Source organism: Chelonoidis abingdonii, chromosome 9 (genome assembly GCF_003597395.2).
Source record: "Chelonoidis abingdonii isolate Lonesome George chromosome 9, CheloAbing_2.0, whole genome shotgun sequence".
Classification (NCBI taxonomy): domain Eukaryota; kingdom Metazoa; phylum Chordata; order Testudines; family Testudinidae; genus Chelonoidis; species Chelonoidis abingdonii.
This window is the reverse complement of record NC_133777.1, coordinates 16,873,546-16,895,300: the sequence shown is the minus strand read 5'-3', so window position 1 is coordinate 16,895,300 and position 21,755 is coordinate 16,873,546. Positions and strand designations below refer to the sequence as shown.

Below are 21,755 nucleotides of genomic sequence, written 5' to 3'. Positions count from 1 at the left end.
TGGAGAAGTCAATTTCCCTTAAATTGTTTGTGTTGCTTAAAGGAATGAAGGCCCAGGGCAAGCGTGATGCATATGAATGGAATGGAATTCCAGAAACATTCTGAGTAAATCTAGTTGCCTTAAAGCAGATTGGGCTTCAAACTGCTTTTAAATAATGATTCTACCTTGAGAATGTCTGTGCAAATGGTGTGCGGAGTCCTGTGAGGTGCCAAGTGCCCTCCACTCCCATTGCTGTAACAGGCCATTGAAGGTACTCAGCACCTAGCATTGTTGGTCAGGCCCTGTATTAGCCTAAACCAGTTTCTATGGCTACCGTCTGCACTACCCACCGTATCGGCGGGTAGCAATCGATTTCTCGGGGATCGATATATCATGTCTCATCTAGACACGATATATTGATCCCTGAACACGCTCCTGTCGACTCCGAACTCCACCAATGCGAATGGCGATAGCGGAGTTGACAGGGGGAGCTGCGGACATCGATCCCGTGCCGTGAGGATGGTAGGTAACTCGATCTAAGATACTTCGACTTCAGCTATGCTATTCACATAGCTGAAGTTGCATATCTTAGATCGATTTCCCCCCCTAGTGTAGACCAGCCCTATGTCGCTACACTACAGTCTGTGTCGGCATAATTTATGTCGCTCAGGGGTGTGTGGAAAAAAACACCTCCCTCAGCAACATAAGCCTTTATCTGCACAGTGCTATGTTGGCGTGAGAAAATCTCCAGCTGACAAAACTTTTTCTGTTTGTGGAGGTGGTTTTGTGCTGATGGGAGAGCTGTATACCCATAGATATAAAACTAAACAGTCTTTAAACCAAGTATAAGCACTTTACAAACTCTTTGACTGGCTCAGAGAAGAGTTGGCACAAAGATTCATCATCTTATTACTCCTTTTACATATATGTTGTGTTGAATCATTGCTGTCGGAGCAGGAGGTGTTGCTTTGGATTCATAAGTGGCATATCTGTGGACCTAACTTCTAGCCTGTAGAATATTTCCTTCACAGTATCAGTTTCCTATCACTGTTGGTTGAGGATCTCTTGAAGCGAAAGGTTTTACCAGTAGTAGCCTAGCTGGAGACTTCTAAGAGCAAGGAGCTAAAAAGTAAACATTTAAAAAAGTCACTGTCGTTTTAAAAACCAAGTCTTGTTCCAGCATGACTGCTAGCAGCTCCAATTTCATGTTCAGGCTGCTTTGGCATTTCACTGGGATGCTAGGATAATATTCCATTCTATATATATTTTATACTAAGCCCCTGCTAATAAAATAGATCAAATAGCTTTTCTTTAATGAGACTTAATTTTCTTATAGTCTTATTGTACCACAGTCTGTCAAATCTGTGGCATTTTTCATTAACGCTTTCAAATGTTTCAGTTGCTAACTGTAATTCTCTGATTCCCTATGATTTACAAAAAAATCAAGGGTATGGGTGTGCAAACCTTTTGTATTCCTAGGATATTGTCCAGCACCAGTTAAACTATGAACAGGGGCAGCTCTATGGTTTTTGCCACCCCAAGCATGGCAGTCAGGGAGCCTTTGGTGGCATTTCTGCAGGAGGTCCGCCCCGGTCACACGGATTCCGTGGCGTTCTGTGGGAGGTCCACTGGTCCCGTGCCTTAGGTGTGCCCACCGCCAAATTACCGCCAAAACCGCAGGACCAGCGGACCTCCTGCAGAAACGCTGCCGAAGGCTGCCTGACTGCCGCCCTCACAGCAACTGGCAGGCCGCCCCCTGCAGGCTTGCTGTGCTGGTGTCTGGAGCTGCCTCTGACTGAAGGAGTGTATGAAGTAGGTCAAACTTTGTTCATGGTTTTGCTGAAACGATCAAATCTTCAATCAGAACATTTCAGTCTTGACTCACAATTTGTGTGCTAGGATTGCCCATGAAAAATGACCTCCTTTGTCTCAGATAGGTGGTAAAGATGTATGTACTTAATGCATAACTAAATAGGGCACAAATGTTAATAGTAACTCTGGAGTTTTGCAGCTACAAAACTCCATTGCGTGCTTTGAATTTCCCCCTTTGGCTTTACATGTTTCAGAGGGCACCTAACAAATTCAAAGTCAGTCCTTCCCTTGCCATCTGTGTGTAAGTATTGCAGCACACACATAGGTGGTACAGTATGTAAAATGACCCACAATTCTAAGAACATAACAGTAGCCATACTGATACATAACCATGTTTTTCACATAGCTCAGTACCAAGTACTGCTAAACCTGCTCATTCGAAGCCTGCTTCTGCTCCCATCCGAGTCAATTGTGGAATTCCTAATTGACTTTCATTACTAGTAGAGCAGGATTGCATGAATTAGACAATGCCTTAGTACTGTGGGGATTAAAGAGGTTCTGAGATATATTTTAAAATATGGGCCTTTATTAATCAGTAAAAAGATAGAAATCCAGTACTGACAACTCAAATGTCATAACAATTTAAAACGGTAACAAATGTGATTTTGAAATATTGAAGATATTTACTCCCATTTTTTCAGGGTTTTATATTGAGAGGTATTATATCAGTGCTACCAACCCCAAGCACTCAAAAATCACGAGTCAAGCATAAAAAATTGAGATGGTCTTAATCAGGGGTTGGCAACCTCTGGCACGCGGCTTACCAGGGTAAGCACCCTGACAGGCTGGGCCAGTTTGTTTACCTGCCACGTCAGCAGGTTTGGCTGATCGTGGCTCCCACTGGCTGTCCCAGGCCAATGGGGGCGACAGAAAGAGCGGCCAGCACATCCCTTTCCTGTGCCGCTTCCTGCCGCCCCCATTGGGCTGGGGCAGCAAACCGTGGCTAGTGGGAGCCGTGATTGGCCAAACCTACCTATGTGGTAGGTAAACAAACTGGCCTGGCCTGGCCTGACAGGGTGCTTACCCTTGCGATCTGCGTGCCAGAGGTTGCCGACCCCTGGTCTTAATTATGAAATTTTATTTTTAAGATTTGAGATTTTATTTGTCCTCTGGAGTCTGAGCCTTTAGACTACATTCATGTCACATTTTCAAGCTCTCCTGTTCAACCATGATGGCTAGAAACTTACTTAAGAATAAGAATCTTAGGTTTCCTTTATTTATTTATTTATATTATGGTAGCCCCAGTCAGGGACTAGGAAACCATTATGTATAAACACAGAACACAAAAAAGGATCCCTGTCTCAGAAATAAGATTTCACTAGTGTTGGTGTAACTACATTTCTTAAACTAGCTGCTGTACATTTCTGAGGCTGCCTTTCACAGCTCCTGTGGCACTGAAGCCTTTTGGAGTTGTGTTATTGCCTTTAGTTGGAGCAGAATCTGCCCGCTCCATGAGGTTCAGCTTTGTGGGTGGTACCTCAGACTGTTGCAATATATATTTAATTTTTTTCATTGCCTGTTTGAACTAGAGCTGGACAACTCCATTTTCTCATTCCTTTTGTTTTTCCAGCCACAATGAGTGACATCTGTGCACAGCCATCATAGCCACTACAGAACTGGCATTATCTTGCAGTTTACCCTAGGGAATTATGTCCAGAACTCCCTCCCTTTCAATTCCCCAAAAAACCTCTCCAGTGAGCAACCTGCTCTCTAAAACACAATAGAATTTCAGTTCAGTGATGTCTGTGAACTAGGGTGACCATATTTCCCAGTACTGAATACGGGACACCTGGTAAAATTACTCATTTTTAAGTGAGTTCAGTGGCAATCAGTGAGAACTATGCAGTACGAACATTCAAATTAACATCAAGTTGACTGATCCCCTGTTAAAAAGAAATACTGCTAGTTGAATTCTTTTTTTTACCTTATCTTTAAGGCTTTAGGGTTCATACAGGGAGGGGTGACACACACCCAGTCCTGTACACCTCTCTCACATGGGAGTAGGGGGGGTGACTAACCAACCTCACCCTTCCTGCCCAGTGCTCTCCACCCTCTATGCCTGGCTGGGCCCCTGGGACAGATCCGCCTCTCCTAGTACCTGGTGCCACCTCATCTGCCCAAGCAACACGTGGGGGAGGGGGCACGTAGTGTCACATCTCTCCCCCCTACCCCCTCTCCCCGATTTTCTACCAGGGTTCACACCAGAATGTGGCCAGCAGCAGCCTTTCAGCACTGGGTGGGATAGGAGCCGCAGTGGGAGGGATGATCAGGACGTTTTTTGCAGAGCTCATTTTTCCCCCCCACCCCCGGAAGCAGCTTGTTCCTGCCTGCCTGCAGTGTCAAAAGGCAGCTAACATCTCTAGGCTGCTGCTGGCTGCTGACATCACTCAGCTGCCTCCTGTCCCATTCCCCTCCCCTCCCCCGCCTGCTACAGTGCAGGCAGGAAGGGGTTAAGCCCTAAGGATTTGTTGTTCACCAGGGCCCAGGGGCTTCAACGGCAGTCTGGCCAGAGAGGTGGCTCAGCAGGGGAGGGTGCCTAGGGGACAAAGCAGCCCTGCGCTCCCTGGGGGAAGTACCCAGGGTGGGGGGTGACAATGGTGCTAAGCCCCTGCCCTGGGGGCTGCTGTGGAGCCTGCATGCACAGGCTGGAAATCACTTCCTCCTCCCCCACCAGTGTGGGGCTTCGGCACATGCAGGTCTGAGCACCTCCTGGCCAGCATGCTGAACTGGAGAGTCTTGGGCTTTCCCAGGGTGCCAGCCCGGCCAGAGGCAGTGGGGGAAGGAAGGAGCCTGCTGGCGAGCTGAGTGCTCCAACCAGGGGCTGGTTCTCCACACAGCGCTGGGAGCGGGATATGTCCCACCGTTGGGGATATGGAAGCACAGTGGGGCCAGGAGAGGACAGTGAGAGGGGAAGCACGTAAAGGGCTGATGGGGTAGACAACAGATGCGACACATGGCCAGCTGCTGCCTGGCACCTGCTCACACACACCCTTTTTAAATCAAAAGTTTTGCCCTTTTTAAATAAAAAGTTGGGACACCTGCAGGACAGCTTAAATACTGAATTGTCCCTTTAAAAATGGGACATCTGGTCACCCTACTGTGAATGCATTCCAGGATCATTACACTGTGAAGCAGATGGATCAAATGGACCTGTACAACTGAAGTATAATTTGTTTTTAAAACAATTTGTAAAAAGCTAGAATACAGATAAGGGGGCTCAGCATGCTCCCAGTGAACGCAATGGCAAGCTTCCCATTGACTTCAGTGGACTCAGGATCCTCACATAATTAGTATGCTTGTAAGCAGTTCATGTTCACATGATGTATTTCCTTTAAATATCTTGGTTGTCTGGAACAATGGGCTGGATCCTCAGCTAGTGTAAATTGTTGTTGCTCCAATCCACTTACTCTATAAGAACACTATGGTGATTTAGACCAGCCAAGGAGCTGGCCTACTGTTTTCAAAATATTAATTGTTGTTAGTGCAGTTTGAGGACTAGCTGTCTGAAAAATAGTTTTCCAAATTGTTTCCAGTGAAGAGGCTTAACAAAAGGGATTTTCCCCAATCTTCCCATATATCTGAAACCCAAGGAAAGCTTCCTTTTTTGCCCATCTTAGAAACAAGAGAATGTCTAAAGCTATTGAAGTAACTCTTTGAAATTCAAATTTAGCCTGACAACCTGTGCTCTGTTTTTTAGTGTGATGAGCTTTGAAAATGTCATGCCTAAACAGCATGGTCTGTGATAGAACACCATGGCACTGCTACTGGGCACCTCTAAAATACCTGTTTACCCAGCCTGTTTCACTTTAATGTTGAACAATATGTGGAAGGTTCTGAGGCTTAGGAAACACTTGTAAAGAGTAACCTCATAGTATTTTGGGAATTTTAAATGTCCATTAGTGAATATTCCATACATGGTACAAAACTGTTACATTCATCATAGTAACTCGGAATACATTTTTAACCAGTTTAATTTTTCTACTTACATCACTTGTCTTGGTGGATGCTATCAAAAGGTCTTGTACCAACCAGGCATTGCACGTGTACCAACATTGTTTTTTCCACTCTGGGGCCTGTGGCGTACCTTGCCATCGCAGCCATATTTGGGTTTCTTAGAAAACTTATTTTGGAGTTTAATGCTACCAAGTGCTGAGTTTCCTCACCTCCAAAAGTTTTCTGGTATGTTTGCCCACAAGCTGAGATCTTCCAGGCTGGGGAAACTTAGAATTAGAACATGGACCCATTGTGCCCAGACCTATCTGTATATGTAAGAGGGTTTTTTTACTTGCACCTCTCACTGGAGTAGTTAAGCTATACTAGACCGTTACCTTTCCTTTCCTGCATACAGGCTTCCCAACATAATTGTCCTCTGGCTGGAAGAGCTGAACTCTGCAGCCCCCTTCTGAAGTGTAGGCAATGGATAGTATAAAAAGTCTAAAGTTTTCTTTAAGAACAGTACAATATAGACATTGGATATCACAGAACTTGGCTGATGGCTTGTCTCAAGAGAAACTTATTACGAAAAGGAGCTTTCATTCGAGGGTGGAGCTTTTAAATATTATATGTGGGGGGGGTAAGAGGTAGAAGGGATTGTTCATTTAGTATTGTTTACTCCAGCAAGCAACCCTGTGCTTTTTGTTTGCCTGATTTTCCCCTCCTCCCCACCTCCAATTTGGCAGACCGTTCTATATCACATGGATCACATTCTTGTTTGCACTGTGACACAGAGGAAACTATTTTTTTTATTGACCTTGCTGTTGTCCCTAGTGATTGAAAACAACAGATAAATTTGGTGAGCAGGAAGACTTGGATCTGTCATTAGCTTTTATTTAAAAATTCTTTGAAGTCAAGAAACTCAAGAGTATGTCTACACTGCAAATAAAAGCCTGTGTCTGGCCCATGCCAGCTGAATCGGGCTCATGGGGTTCAGGCTAAGGGGCTGTTTAATTTAGATGTTTTTGCTTTGGGACCCACCCACCTTGCAGGGTCCTAGAGACCAGGCTGCAACCTGAGCCCAAATGCCTATGCCACAGTTAAACAGCCCCTTAGCCCAAGCCTTGCGAGCTTCGGTCAGCTGGCACTGGCCAGCCACAGGGTTTTATTTTAACTGCAGTGTAGACATACCCAACTGCTTTCACTTATTAGACTCCCCAGTGAACAATCCTGATGACTTCTAATTAGAAGAAAAATTCTGCCTTGTCCCTGTGTAACTGTTTCAGTCATAGGGACAATGCCCATGAACGTCAGTGAGGACTGTGTATGAGGATCTGAGGACAGAATTTTTTCAGGTAAAAAGATGCTACGCATTTCTAAAAATGATTGTTTGGTTACTTGTTTATGATGCAGGCAGTGTGCTTACAATAGAAATGTAGAAATGACTTCCGTTCCTGTGTGTGTTGAAGAAAGTTATTTAATATTTTTGTTTTTATATGGTTGCAGTGGGAAGCAAATTAGACTCAGAAGAACCTACACCAGATCGTTCTGGAGTTTAAATTTTTGTTTCTTTCACCAACACCGGAAAATACAGAGCTCATGGACTGAGTTTCTTTTATAGTATCTGATTTGGAAATTCTCCTAGAGTTACATGCTTGCTTTAATATGTGAAGTGTTGTACATCAAGATGGGCCACATAAGGACCTGGTTTTGCAGTCATTCAGCACAGCATGGACAAAAATTCAGCCCTGGTGTAAGTGAACACTATAAAATCAGCAGAATTGTGCCTACTTATAACAAGAGCTGAGTTTGGCCAAAGGCTTCATACCCAGTCCTAAACACTCAGACAAAAGTTTCCAGCTAGATAGAAAACTCCCATTGAAATAAATAGCGGTTCTGCCCATACGAGACCTGGGTGTAAAATGAAAGGGCAGATTCTCAGCTGCTGTAAATGGGCATATCTCCCTTGGCTTCAGTAGAGCTATAATAATTTACACCAGCTAAGAATCTACCCCAAGGGCCCAAACTGTCAGATGTGCTGTGCATCCACAACTCCAGCTGAAGTCAGTGAGAGCTATGGTTGCTCAACACTCTTTAAAAACAGTCTGAGGGCCTTGTCTTGTCACTTGTCTGTGCCAAGAGAGTAGGTTACATGATTAGAGCAAAATGGTAGTAGTTTAGACCCATTTTTGCATAGGTATAGGTAACTACAGAAGGTGCAAAGCAATGGGCATGCAGACCCTGAGTAAGGGCCTCACAGTTTGCCCCACTATCTATTTAGTTTCCCTAGTGGATATGTCATCGGTGGGCCTTTTGCACCAGATTGAATGTCACATTTAGAAAAGCTATTTAGAGTTGACAAATTTAAGTATGACAAAAATCTCATTGACTTAAATGGTGCCTGATAAGATGAATAGTCAAAACTACTATTGGTACCATTTCACCTAATGTCACCAACTTGGTGGGTTACGCCACAGGCTAATTCTGCCTCTAACATCAGTAGGCTATGGGGTATTTAAAGATTAAGGTAAACTATAACTCCAAGTTACCACAAACCTTGTAAGTAAATAGTAATGCCTTTATTTTTTGTTAAGAACAGCATTTTGAAAATAAAACATTTGCCCATGCTTTACAACCTTTTTAAATTTGTATATTTATATACAGTCATTATGGTACACATTGATTGTCTTGAAAATCCTTCAGAGGTGTACTTAAGATATCAGTATGCAACAACCAGCGGGAAAAAGGTACGTTATAAAACACACATTAATACATTTAATAAATATATAATCTTATCAAAAATGAGCATTAGCTCTCCTTAATTAATAAAAAGCACCTGCTGGGTAATCTTGTAAGCTGGTAGAATAGTCCAATTGTTTAATTATAAAAGTTACAGTGCTCCCTCTTGCACAGCCTTTGGTTAGACCCAAGGCATCAAACTCAAACATAGCCAACCATGATACCTGTCTGATACTAAATACAAACTAGCTAGCTCTGCAACAGTTGACATCTACCTTATTTATAGAAACAACTGCGTGCACGTAGGGCTCCAGCCTATAAGGTGCTATACTTCTCTTGGGAGGTGGTAAGCACCTTCAACTCCCACCCCAGGTGAGACTGGGTCTCATGGTATGGCTGTGAACTGCTTTCTAGCCATTGAATAGAAGCCACTTCCTACAGAAATGTTTTCTGTAACAAAGTGTTAAAATGTTTTAGGATTTCATTTTTCTCTATAAGTAAGAGGCCAGAAGGAAATAACCATTATTAATTTTAAAAGGGACAACATAGTAGCTAATTTATAACAATCCTGAAAGATTTGTTTACAGGTGTGTAGTCCTTTGATCACAGATGCTCTACATTCTAAAAGGCAGAAGCAAACAACTTGTTTACATTAATAAAAATAAATTAACACAGGTGCCTTCAGTCACACGTTATTTGGTATTAGACTATCAAATGCCAAAAATAAGTTGCTTATTCTAGTTGTGTGAATTGGAAAATGAATAAACTTCTTCTAATCAGTTAACACACCTCTGCCACTTCAAATTGCAGACCCAATTCTGCATGCTATACTAATGTGAACAGTCCTAACTCACATGACCATTCAATGGAACTGAGGCTTTGTCTACACTACCAAGTTTTGTTGCCAAAAACTGCATTTGGGCAACAAAACAGAGAGAGTGTACACACTGCAATGCGACTTTTTTTGGGGAAATACTCCCAGTTTCGGTGACAAAAAGCTTCCACTCCTACGAGAGAGGTTTTTCTTTTCCCCTCCCTTTATTGTCGATAAAGAGCCAGTGCAGAAACTGCTGTTTGTTTTGTCAGTAGAACTGGCGTCTACCAGTATCCCACAATGCCTGCCCTGATCGTTCTGCTCAGTGTTTTGATCTCTGCTGCCCTGCAAGCATGCGCCTCTTCACTTTCAAAGTTGTGGGAAGTGTGCTGCTCCCTGTGAGGAACAAAGAGCAAATCATCATCAGAATATGCCCGTTCTGCCCTGCACTAGGAACACAGGAGCAGGCAGTCACTGTTGCAGGGAGGGGAAGAGGAGAGACTGCTGCACTGCTTTGACATTCGTCAGCATGGAGAGCTCACAGAGCTACTCCTGATGCTGCTCCCAGCCACTGAGGGAGAACTCAGAGAGAATCCTCCCATGATGTGCAGCAATCAGCTCCACCTTTCCACAACACTGCACTGTGGGAAACATACCCACAGTGCATTGCTCACTCTGTTGATGATGGTGCCCACAATGTGGACATGATCTGTCGACAGAGGGAGCAAGTGTGAACACTCTTTAGTGATTTGTTTTGTCAACAGAACTTGGTAGTGTAGACAAAGCCTAATTTAAGGTTGCCAACTCTGACTGAAGCTATTCCAGGAGATTTCCTTCCTCCTCCTCCTCCCCCCCAATGTAATTTCATTTTCTTAAAATATCCTAGTAAAATCTCCCAGGTTGCTTTCAATAGTCACCAGGAGATTGATGTCGATTCTGGGAGACTCCAGGCCAATCCTGGAGGCTTGGCAACCCTAGACTAATTACATGAGCAAAGGTTTGCAGGATCTGGCATGGTCTGCGCTTAGGGCCTCAAACTCCTACTGACTTCCTATGGAGCAGGACTAGGCCCTTACTTTGTTAATCCAGTCCCATCTAGAAAACTGATTACCACGCAAATGTTTACAAAATAATTATCCTGGAAAGAATTTACCCAAGGTTTATAACATGTGTATAGTACTGAATGTATACTACTCAGCTGTAGCATGATAAATCTCTTAAAAGAAAGCTGCCCTCCCATTTATGCCATGGTCATCTTATACATTTTTACAATAAAGACCTTTTCAGATAATTTAACATTTTTTAAATTGAAGATTTAAAATGAAACTTTTGAAGATACACATCACCACTAGGTTTTATATTACTCCAAATTATGCAGTTTCTGGGACAGTAACCATTAATTATCAAAAATATCATTTTATCTGATCACGACTTTAACAGCTAGAGGTACTTCTAGATTACCAGATAGCATGCAATATCCACCTCTAGTCTGTCTAAGAAACTGAGTAATCTAGTTACTTAAACAAGAGACTAAAACCATTTTTTTTTCCTTAAAAGCAAGCACATGCTTCCACTTTTGCCCCTATTGGGAACATCAGACATGGATCTAACATGTTCCTTTAATCATGCATGACAGAAAAGTATGGTTCCTGAACCAGAAGGGCTGTTAGATATAAAACCCTATAAGGTGATCATGGCAAGAATGGCAAAATATATCTTGTGTGTAATGCTTAGGGTCTGATCCTGCAGCCCTTACACCTGCGAGTAGACCTATTGATGTCAATAGGGCCTACTCATGCGAGTATAAGACTACAGGATTAGGTCTGTTTACGTAGAAATGAGGTACATGAAACAGGGAGCCTTTTAAAAAAAAATAAAACAGCTTATTTTTCTTTTTGCAGTATGCAGCAAATAGTGTCCTTCTGTGAAGCTACTGAGCTATTCAGTTTTCTTTGTATATTTTATTTTTCATTTGAAAATAGAATATATATATATTTATTACAACATATGCAAAATTTTACCCTTATACATAACCCACACCCTCATGTAAAAACAATTGCTTTTAGTATCTAGGAAAGCTAGGAGTAATGTTGACCAAATAATGAGGATACAATGATGCTTTCAATGTTTGATATCTATTAAATGCTAAATAATAAAGGAATGATTGGCTTTAAAGTAATGAAAACCATGGCAAGAATAATGGGCAGTAAGGACTTGTTACATAACCTAGATAAGCCTTGGTAAAGAGTCTACCTTATCCCAACTCCAAAACACACACAACCCTGAACCTCCAGAGTGGAGAGACTACTAGCTATGCATTAAAAGACACAAATACATTAAGATGCACAAACAATTCCAGTCAATAGGGCTACTCCCATGATCAGGGGTTTCAGCACCAGTTCCAACAGTAGGAAGAGAGGGTCCAATCCCGCAAGTTACCAAGCTCCTCCTGGAAGGTGATGAATACCTTCCCATCCCCTTGAGTTTTTGCTTGGCACCTTACAGGATCAGCCATCAGAACACACACTAAGTTCTTTGTAATACAGTAGGCTTCCTTTAATCCATCGTCCTATGGGACTTCTTTTGGCAACCTCAAGCCACATTCTCTCCTCAGCTAAGAGCCTTTGCTGAAGCTTGTCCCTCCATAATTTGACTTAGTGCCCCCAAGTATACATGCGTAAAAAAAATTCTCAAGGGTTTGAGAACATGTGGTTGTTTGTTTGTACTCTGGATTGAGACTGCATCAACAGGGCACCTTGAACTGCAGTGTCTGATTCTACATTGCTGAGGTACTCTGCCTCTACCTTCACTCTTCACAAATGTTGCTTGACAAAGCTGCATGAAGCATACACAGTCATTTCCTTTTACCACAACCAAATCAGATACTTATTTCCCAGAGACTGATGATGCTTGACCCTAGATGACCTTTACACAGAGCTGGATAATGGAGCAACCAAGACACTTCACACTTGAACCAAAGAGAGGAAAAAAAAAAAGTAGAAAGAAACCCTGCATACTTTCACACTGTAGTGACAATCTCTTATGGCAGCATGGATTAAGTTGGTAAGGGAGAGCTGGGGCGGGAGAGGGGGTTGTTTCTTTTGCAAACAGCTGGAAACCAACCAAAATCAGGCTTGCCTCGCACACTAGTTACAGACAGGTTATATCTCACATTTAAGAATGCTCAGTGTCCTCTCTTCCATTTCAAAGTGTGCCTATTTCTATTTTAAATTAATCTTGAATTTTGCAGACTTTTGTTTTTGTGATTAGCTCATCAGTTTAACAGTATTCACATTTATATAAAATCCTCTCAAGGATTCCAAAGCTCCTAGATGTCTGGCTGCTTTGCTGTGGTATTATTGATTCCTCCCTTAGAAAGACACACTGCCAGGGAATAACATTTGTAACAAAGATTCTTATCTCTAGAACCTATAGCCTTTCACCAGAGGTGTCTTCCAGTGTAACTTGGCGGAGCAGTTGGTATCTGGAAATAAGGATAATAAACCCGTAACTAAGAGTTCCAGACTATTCAGAAATCAGCATTAACATATGCTACATTACATGTCTAGTACTAATAGCATTATCAGCTCTACAACAAAAGGTACAGCAAAGCTTATCTTCAGTTTGTGTAATACATGAACCTCATCACAAGATAAAGGGATGAATATGTATATACACCTCTACCTCGCTATAATGTGACCTGATATAACACGAATTCGGATATAACGCGGTAAAGCAGTGCTCCCGGGGGGGGCAGGGATGCGCACTCCGGTGGATCAAAGCAAGTTCAATATAACGCGGTTTCACCTATAACACGGTAAGATTTTTTTGGCCCCCAAGGATAGCATTATATTGAGGTAGAGGTGTTAGTCTATTTTTCTTTACTGTCTAAGGTAATCATCTTTAACTACCGTATGTGCAATTATTCTCCAGCAACAAGCTTTGTGCCTACCCCCAGAAAATCTCTCTAACCCTTTATCCTTAAGCTGCCTCTTCCCTGAGCTGCTTATTCTGGTATAAGGGAATATTGGGATGGATTAATGCAGGCACCCAAAAGTATGATGCTCATTATGGGCCCTGTAAGTTATTCTGAGAGCAAGGAATAAGTTTATTTGCATCACTTTTGAATGATGGATGTATCATTCAAAGTACTACCCAGGAAAGGAAAATACTGAGGTCTAATAATTCTTGTTCCCTATAATAAATCCAAACTCTACTTAATAAAAAAACCTTCAGTCAGATCAGCTTCCTTGTGCGTTTTTTTTAATGTGTAGGTTGAGTTATGGAATCAGCTCATGATTTAAAATAATGAAAACCCAACTTACATGAGTGTAAACCAGCCCATGAGTAAATTTTTAAGAAGCATGTAGGTATGCATGAAAATGTGGGAATGAAAATTCTCCTTTTCTTAATGAGAGGAGAGAGCTATATGCAATTCCTCAAGTGCAAATTATACACACAAGGGGAATGAAATTTAAAGAGGCTGTTTGGCATCAGATCTCTAAGCCATTCTTGCAATGACCTTGAATAACAGTATATGTATCAAATAATAGCATGCCAAACCAATGTTTGAGAGGAAAATTAATTCATATTACCATAAAGTTATTTTACATACCCCTCTTTTTATATATTTCTTTCCAAGGATAGTACAACTCAATTGGTGTTCACTATATAGTGAAAAATATAGATTTTTACAAGGAAAGTGAAAATGTGATATCAGCTATCCGCAGCAAAGATTCTTATGCCAAAGAATACACTGGACTGTAACCAAAAATGTAACTTGCAGAATGGTGCAGAAATCAGACTGTTATTAACTGTCACTTTATTACATTTGTCCAAAGGGGTCCTGGATATGGATAGTCAGCAGAAAACTTGGTTCATTCAATCTAAACTGAATGGCCAAGTAAAGAAGTCCAAAATTTTTTTAATTGAATAATCTCAAGAGGGGCATGAAAGCATGACATGCATACTTGCTGCTAGAGATTTCATCGATAGTGTTTTCTTTCATACGAACAAGCAGTCTAAACTCAAGTTATTCAATAAGTAGCAGTTGCACATTCTTCACTATGTACCCAAGACTCGTACATTATCATCGTTTTATACTTACAGTCCCACCATTGAGCACAACTGCCATCTCAGTTGGCTGATAAACATTGCTTCTAAAGGGAGCACTAGGTCGGCTTCCCAAGCTGCCATTGCGAAATCCTGCCGTTCTTAAAGCTGTGTTTAGAACAAGAGACAGTTTTATTCTCATGCAAACAAATCAAACCCTTCTTTTCATGTGTCAGAAGAACACCTATTTTTAAAAATTGCAAGCGTGATCGAGGGTGAAATTCGGATTCCATTGAAGTCAGGGGTAGTTTTGCCATTGACTTAAAGCCATGATTTCATCCCTCAGTTTTACTCTGCCTCTGTCGTTACATTTATACATTTTGGGTTGCATCTTTAAGTTTACTTTTAAATTAAAGAAACAGGAAAAGAAGAAATAACTGGGAGCTAAATTCTAACTGCTGATGTGTTTTTTCATTAGTTTCTCCCATCAGGTATCCTTCAGTCTGCACGCTCTAAGGGGTAAAGTAAAACAACATTTCTGCATCTTTTCATATTCAGAAAAAAAGACATGAAAAATATTGTTTGAGCCAGTAAACACAACTCCCTGAGCATTGTTTCAGAGTGCCTAGTGCATAATGATTTTCCAAATATCTCCTATAGTTACTCTGAGAAATTAGAAATATTACATGAATATTGCTTTTGAATAGGTTGATCATGAAGCCTTCTTGAATCAAAAGATAAAATGCTGTTTGTATCAGAAATATCTGGTAGCCTCTCCATTATGACAGTAGTGAATTTTAATGCATCGTTTTTCTTCTTTTAATATTTACATGTTAAATGAGAGATGAAGTTAAGAGGTGTGGATATTTACCTCTGAGACAGTCAAGTAGCAGAGATTTGTATATGCTATCTGACTAGTTCAGAGATGAACAATAGGCTTCACTGAACTCAGCTGCAGCCAGTCAATATGCCTTCATTTGGATATGCAAACTGTGTCATCACAGTTGTTCTACACCTCATTATTATTATTGATAGGTATGAGGTTGTAGATCAAAACATGCCTGTTTCAGCCACTCATGAACTAGAATGTCTCTCTTACATTTAAATCACATTACAATTCTAGAGTCAATGGGTAAGATCCTGGCCCCAGTGAAGTCAATGAGAGTTTTGCCATTGACTTTGCTGGAGCTAGAGTTTCACTCCACGTGTACAGCAAGACTTAAAATTGATCATAATTCATAGGGCTGTGTACTGCCCTCAGTCTACTGCTTAGGGTGACCAGATGTCCCCGTTTTATAGGGACAGTCCTGATTTTTGGGTCTCTTATATAGGTTCCTTTTACCCACACACACACCCGTCCTGATTTTTCACACTTGCTGTCTGGTCATTCTACTATTGCTACTCCTATCAACAGGAGTCATGCACAGAGATTAAGATCAATATTGATCTTTTACCATACAATAGTTTATTACACATAATTTTAGGCCCTGACCCTGCAAACACACACAGGTGAAATTTAGTTTTTAATGATACTTACCTCCTCTGGAAAGCACTTTTAAAAAGGATGGATGAAAAGCACTATTTAAATACTACGTATTATGATGTTACTCACGGGTCAATATTTAAGACATCCCTTTAAACATGTCCCTTTCACGATCAGTAATACATCCTTTTTAATATATAAATTGGCCTCCTCTCAATGTTTAGCATAAATGGTTACACTGGCATTTACTATGGGCTAAGAAATAGTTTCAGATGATTACAGTGTACCATTTGAAATTAAGGTATTGCATATCTATTTTACTGCCTATATATACACACCTCTACCCTGATATAACACTGTCCTTGGGAGCCAAAAAATCTTACTGCGTTATAGGTGAAACCGCGTTACATTGAACTTGCTTTGATGCACCGGAGCACGCAGCCCCCCTCCTCCCCCCCCGGAGCACTGTTTTACTGTGTTATATCGGGATAGAGGTGTAATTCATATATCTATTTGCAAATAAATCTTAACAAGAAAATGTCAAATTAAATTGCATGTTGCTGGCTGAATTTTTTTAAACACCTAAGTAATTCCTAAATTACTATAACATTTACAGCTTGTTTTGTGCATTTGTCTAATCATTTGGTCTGTATGTCTTTAACACAGCAGAGGAGAAACTTTAAAAACAATAGGCAAGTTGTAGATTAAAAACCTAAAATTGTCTGAGAAACTTGGGTAAGAACCAAATCCTGTGTGCCTTATAGGAGTACCTCTGTTCCCATACATTTCACTTGCTGGAAGTGTTGGGAGTTCATCAACATTGTCTGTTTTGTGTAAATTTTAAGTATTTTACCAACATTCTCATAACACACATATATGCAAGATAGTCTTCCAAGGTGACCCTTAGGCCAGGTCTACATTAAAAAGGATAGCTGTCACCCGTCCCCTCACTGTAGTGAGTGCTACACTGAAGCAATGCAGCTACTATGTCTCTAGTGAAGAGAGAGCTTTACCTCCTCCACAGGACACAAACATACATTTGCTTTTCATCATAACAACTAATACCAGGGATATCAGATGGGAAAATCTAGTTACCTCCCTAACAAGATTGTACTGCAAATACAATGCCAAATTTTAAAACACCACTGTGCAACTTAGGCTATAGTAAATAACGCAATTTAATTATTCTAGGGGGAAAAAATGATGCATATAACTATTTTACTAAGGAAACACACAGTCCAAAGCAGATTGCAACATCTCCATTAAAAATATCAAGCATGGATATGAATAAAAAACTATTTAGAAATAGGGATCAGCTTCGCTGATCTATGCTAGAATCTCTAAACAGAGATAAAGGCCCATTTTTAAAGTATGTATATCTGGAAGATTTAAAAAGTTTACAAATCCTCACCATGTAAATATCAGAGACAAATCAATCATTACAACAGTAGGCTTTTGTTTAGAGAATCATAACAACAGTAATATCATCTCTCTATTTCAAACAACCCAATTCTGTGTTCTTTTATGTCTACATTAGTCTCTAACTCCACTGAAGTAACTCTAGTTACCCCAGTATTAAATGGGCTGTGTGTGTGTGTGTGTGTTGGGGGGGAAATCAGGTCCAAAATGCTTAGTGGCTTTAACTATAAGGAAACCTAAAAACAGCGATGACACTGTCTGCTGCTGGTTCCTTAAAAATATACAACCCACTTCTTACCCAGCTAGAACAAAAACTGCGCTAAGGACCTCCATCAGGCAGCTCTCTGCCATAAGCAGCCACGTAAGTATCCCTGTGTCCTTTCCAGTAGAATGTTGTTTGGGTTTTAGCTATTGATTGTCTCTGCTAGGCAACCAACTTTTGCTGGCCCCTTGAATAGTCATTGAAGGCCAACTGCACTGTGATTTCACCTGGATCTGTTATTCTTCATTTCCTGTCACCTAAAATGTTGCATTAGTGGTGTTGTACACCATTACACAGTTGCCCTATTTCACCCCAGTTGCACTTTGTGACAAACAAAGCAACTTCTTCAAACATTGTAAGTACAGTTTGTAGAGCATCCGTTCAGTTGCTTTTCATCATTTGTCTACATATTTTCTGTCCAGAATGTAAACATTGCAGGACAGAGCCTTTGTCTTTATACTTGTTTGTAAAGCACCAGGCACGTTATTTATATAGTATCAGAAAAGAGCTTTGGGCCCCATTTCTGTGAAAGAAGGTATACATTTAATATATGATGAGTTATTTTGTGGCCCAAGAATGCTGAGCACGCCCTGCACTCAGCCCTTGCTAATCAAGTGTTTTTGACACAAACAAAGAAAGTTTTTTGATCTCAATAGAGTTACTACTTATTTAAACTGGTATAAATGAGAAAAAAAATCAGGCTGAGCGAGCAAGAGGCATGAATAAATCCAATTTCCTCTTGTGAACTTCAGGTCGTATTATTAGGAAAATATTTTACTTGTAGCTTAATTTTTTACAATTAGAGCTAATTACAAATTTTCTACTGAAATATTTTTCTGCAGAAAGTGCCCTTTTTCTTTCCAAATGAAAACGGAATATTTGCCTTTCATTTGAATCTTCCTTGAAAACTAAAAGAATTTATTTCAAACAAAGCCCACCATTCAAATAACAAACAAAAAAACCACCCACACACTTCCGGAATTTTTCAGTTTACAGTTTTTGAAACACCCCAAAAATATTTAAATTTCATGGGAAATTTTGAAAACAAAAAAACTCTGTGGGGGGAAAACTGGCATTTTGAACAAACTCTGTCACAAACCAAATACGCTAGAACAAATATCTTTGAGCAAATGTATACATTTTCTTCTCTTTCTTACTATTAGACAGTATGGGTCCTTTATATAGTAAAATCTTACCCGCATTATGTTCATCCATTGAAAAGGCTTTGTTTTCCATGTAGCTCCGAGGAAGTTGTATATCTTCCTCAAAAGCAGTTTCACGCATTCTTGGTTGTGAAGTATCAAAATAATTGGGTGTGTTTTCTTGCTGTGATGGAAGAATGGTGCAATGAACTTCTGGGATAGCGTGAAAAATAACGAACACCCAACCACTGGACACCAGTGCAATGGCAAGAGTGGGGTCATTCCATTTGTCTTTTTTCCTCAGTTCAGCATTGCCAAACAGATACATAGTTATCCAAGCTACCCAAATCAGAATCGAGAAAAAAATTGTTATAATGAGGCATCCTCCATTTTTCTTCCACTTCTTAAACTTTCCACAAAGGGTGAACAGAGAGACTCCCATGGTAACCATCATCAAGAACATAATATAAATCAAAGCCATAACAAAATCCACTGGCTCATAATTGCAGGCCAGCTTCTTATCTCTCACAACTGTCAGTATTAGCCACTCCGTTGCAATAATGACCTGGACCAGCATAAGACAGATTGCCATGCCAGCTAGATGCCAGCCAGATGGACTTTTACCATGTCGAACTAGTCTACGTAATCTCCAGGCTTGAGCTAGCAAACAGGAGAAGCACAACGCAAAGATAACGCCCCACAGAAACCTTCGAGTGGAACACACTGTTTCATCTTCCTGTATGATGAATGCAAAAGTCAGCCCAAACAATCCTAGTGTCCCAAAGAGAAAGAGGAAATGCATTCCCAATGAGCTTTTCTTCTCTTTGTCCTTGATGAATGGCAACCTCACTAGCAAAATCAGCATCAACAGCAATGTCGTCAGCACTCCTGCTCCAGCAACTGCCTCCACTACTATTCCCCAAATAGCATCCAGGTCACACAGATAAATATAGTGGGGGAGAAGATCCAGTCCACATCCTCTGGACGTACTTGAGTTTTCAGAAGAGCCATAACTGATGACGAAGAGGAGGAGGAAAACAATGGCTGGGTGGGTTTTCATTTTTCTGTCTGAAACAATAAGATAAAGTGACAAAATAATTGTTTGTTTTAAGCTGACTGTGCTTAAGCTTTTCCTTAGAAAACATTATTCACTACACAGTACCTTTTTGAGATCTCATTTTAACTGGAAGCATAGCTTGCACACCATGGGAAGTAGTTTGTTCCAATTGTTCATGTCAAGGAACATGTTTACTTTTATTTGCACTGGATTTTCAGCTTCAACTACTTCCCTAAGCCATAAAAGCTATTGTCCTGTGGATTCAGAATTTAAAATGATTCCCTTTTTGTTTTTACATAATGTGAAGACATTTCCAGATGCAGGACCTGGATTCAACCTCAAATACAACCTTTATTATTGCTGAAACAAATTATTTATGAAGCAATGAATGATAAAGTACCTGTGTTTACTTAGTAATCAAATGTAATAGAGAAGATAAGAATGAAATGTGTTTATTTAACAGGCAGTGTAATTTATACACGGCCTGATTTCAATATCAATATAAGTGATACCAGAATCAGACCACTGATTTTACACCTGTGTAAGACCATTACCGTCCATGGAATTAGACCCCCTCTGAAATGGGGGTAAGGTAAAATCAGATCCAGTCATTTGCTCTATCATTACTGTTTATATAAGAAACAAAGTTTGCATTTAAAATAAAATACTTTTTTTTCATGTTTGTTCATGTTGGGTTAAAATTTCATTCTGCTCAGTTTCCATCTCCTCACACAATATTCCTTCCCCTGCCTTCCCATCCTGAGATCTCCTGCATTTACTGCAGGGAATGCTTAACTACAAAAGTTATCTGTGGCAGAAGTACATTGCACACATGCAACATTATTAATCAACTGAACAAAGAATGAGTCATTGTCCTTAGCAAATATAAAGCCACTCAACAAGAGAAACAATAAAAATGGAACATTGTGGTCTCTGCATCCTCAAAGTAAACAACTTTTAAATTCTCTAGGAAGACAACATATCCAGTCATATTACACACAAATGCACCAGTAAAACCAAAAGTTTCTAATTCCTTTTAGTTACATGTTGCCTCCTTAAAGTCTCCCTGCAGTTTTAGAGAAACAGTGGGCTTCATTTTCATGCCTTCTTAAAACAAAATAATTGTTTTTTAAAAGTCTTCATATGTCACTTAAAACATGTATTCCATCCCAGTGATGGCTGTACATCAATGGCTGGGTAAAATGTGTCCAATATGGATCATATATGAAGCCTGATTACCTCACAGGAATAGCCCTGTTGATTTCAGTGGCATTATTAATGTGATAAGGGCAATTCACACGACCAAGCATTTGAAGCATAAGCCCATAGTATTTTGAGATCCTTTGGTATAAAAGCACTACATAAATGTAAGCTATTGCATTACTTGTGCACCAGCATATCACCATCTGGCATATTGAACATGTACATCAAGGGAAAAAAGAAGCTATTGATAAAGATAGATTTCCTAAGAATCAGGCAAACAGTCCCAAACTGGCAAATCTGTACAGATACTTTGCAGATCAGAAAGACAGCTAGCTGAAGACCTGAAAATAAGTTGACATGACTTGGAAAAGGACTAATGTAACTATAAAATGTTATCAAATTGAACATAATGATCAAAGTTACATTTTTTTTTATTCTACTACTGCAATAACTATTTCTATTATCAGATTACAACAGCGTGTGATTACTAAAGGTAAGAGCTGTGATTTCTCAGTTTATATTATGCTACTGTAATGATCAAAGCTGTAAGAGTGGACATATCAAGCAGTTTTAAAAACTAATGTTGTTCGTTCCACTACCCTGAGTCATTAACAATGTTCATTTCAGGTTGCTGCTAAGATCAAAGATTTTGAATAACATTTTCTATTTGATGTACCAGGAGAGTAAATATACTAATACAGAAGCACAATGCCTTTTCTATTCATCTGTACTATAAATAAGAAATACTTAATGTAAAAAATTAATTTGAAACAGTAATGTGGTATTACAATTAAATAATA

The 21,755-nt window shown here is 40.2% G+C and overlaps 2 protein-coding genes across 2 annotated transcripts in view; one reads left to right on the top strand and one right to left on the bottom strand.

Annotated features, from left to right (window-relative positions):
- Nucleotides 1-9,071, top strand: part of IQCK (IQ motif containing K) — an 87,875-nt gene extending 78,804 nt beyond the window's left edge. The window contains exon 9 of the mRNA XM_032800174.2: nt 7,291-9,071. Coding sequence (XP_032656065.1) covers nt 7,291-7,343 — 53 coding nt within the window. The 3' untranslated portion in view covers nt 7,344-9,071. The remainder of the gene's footprint in view (nt 1-7,290) is intronic.
- Nucleotides 9,072-9,074: 3 nt separating this feature from the next.
- On the bottom strand, nt 9,075-20,116 carry GPRC5B (G protein-coupled receptor class C group 5 member B). The gene is made up of 4 exons (XM_032800188.2): nt 19,858-20,116; nt 18,750-19,763; nt 14,445-14,557; nt 9,075-12,821 (listed from the first exon to the last, which is right to left on the bottom strand). The coding sequence occupies exons 1-4, from the start codon at nt 19,886-19,888 to the stop codon at nt 12,777-12,779; spliced, it is 1,203 nt and encodes a 400-aa protein (XP_032656079.1). The 5' UTR covers nt 19,889-20,116; the 3' UTR covers nt 9,075-12,776.
- Between the last annotated feature and the right edge of the window lie 1,639 nt (nt 20,117-21,755).

Excerpts from the sequence above, each read along its gene's own strand:
- GPRC5B (XM_032800188.2), bottom strand. The coding sequence starts at position 19,888 with ATGCTTCCAGTTAAAATGAGATCTCAAAAAG. Across the intron at positions 14,558-18,749 it reads AATGGATGAACATAATGCGG|CTTTAAGAACGGCAGGATTT; the intron begins GTAAGATTTTAC and ends TTCTAAACACAG. Across the intron at positions 12,822-14,444 it reads TTGTGCTCAATGGTGGGACT|ATACCAACTGCTCCGCCAAG; the intron begins GTAAGTATAAAA and ends CCTTATTTCCAG.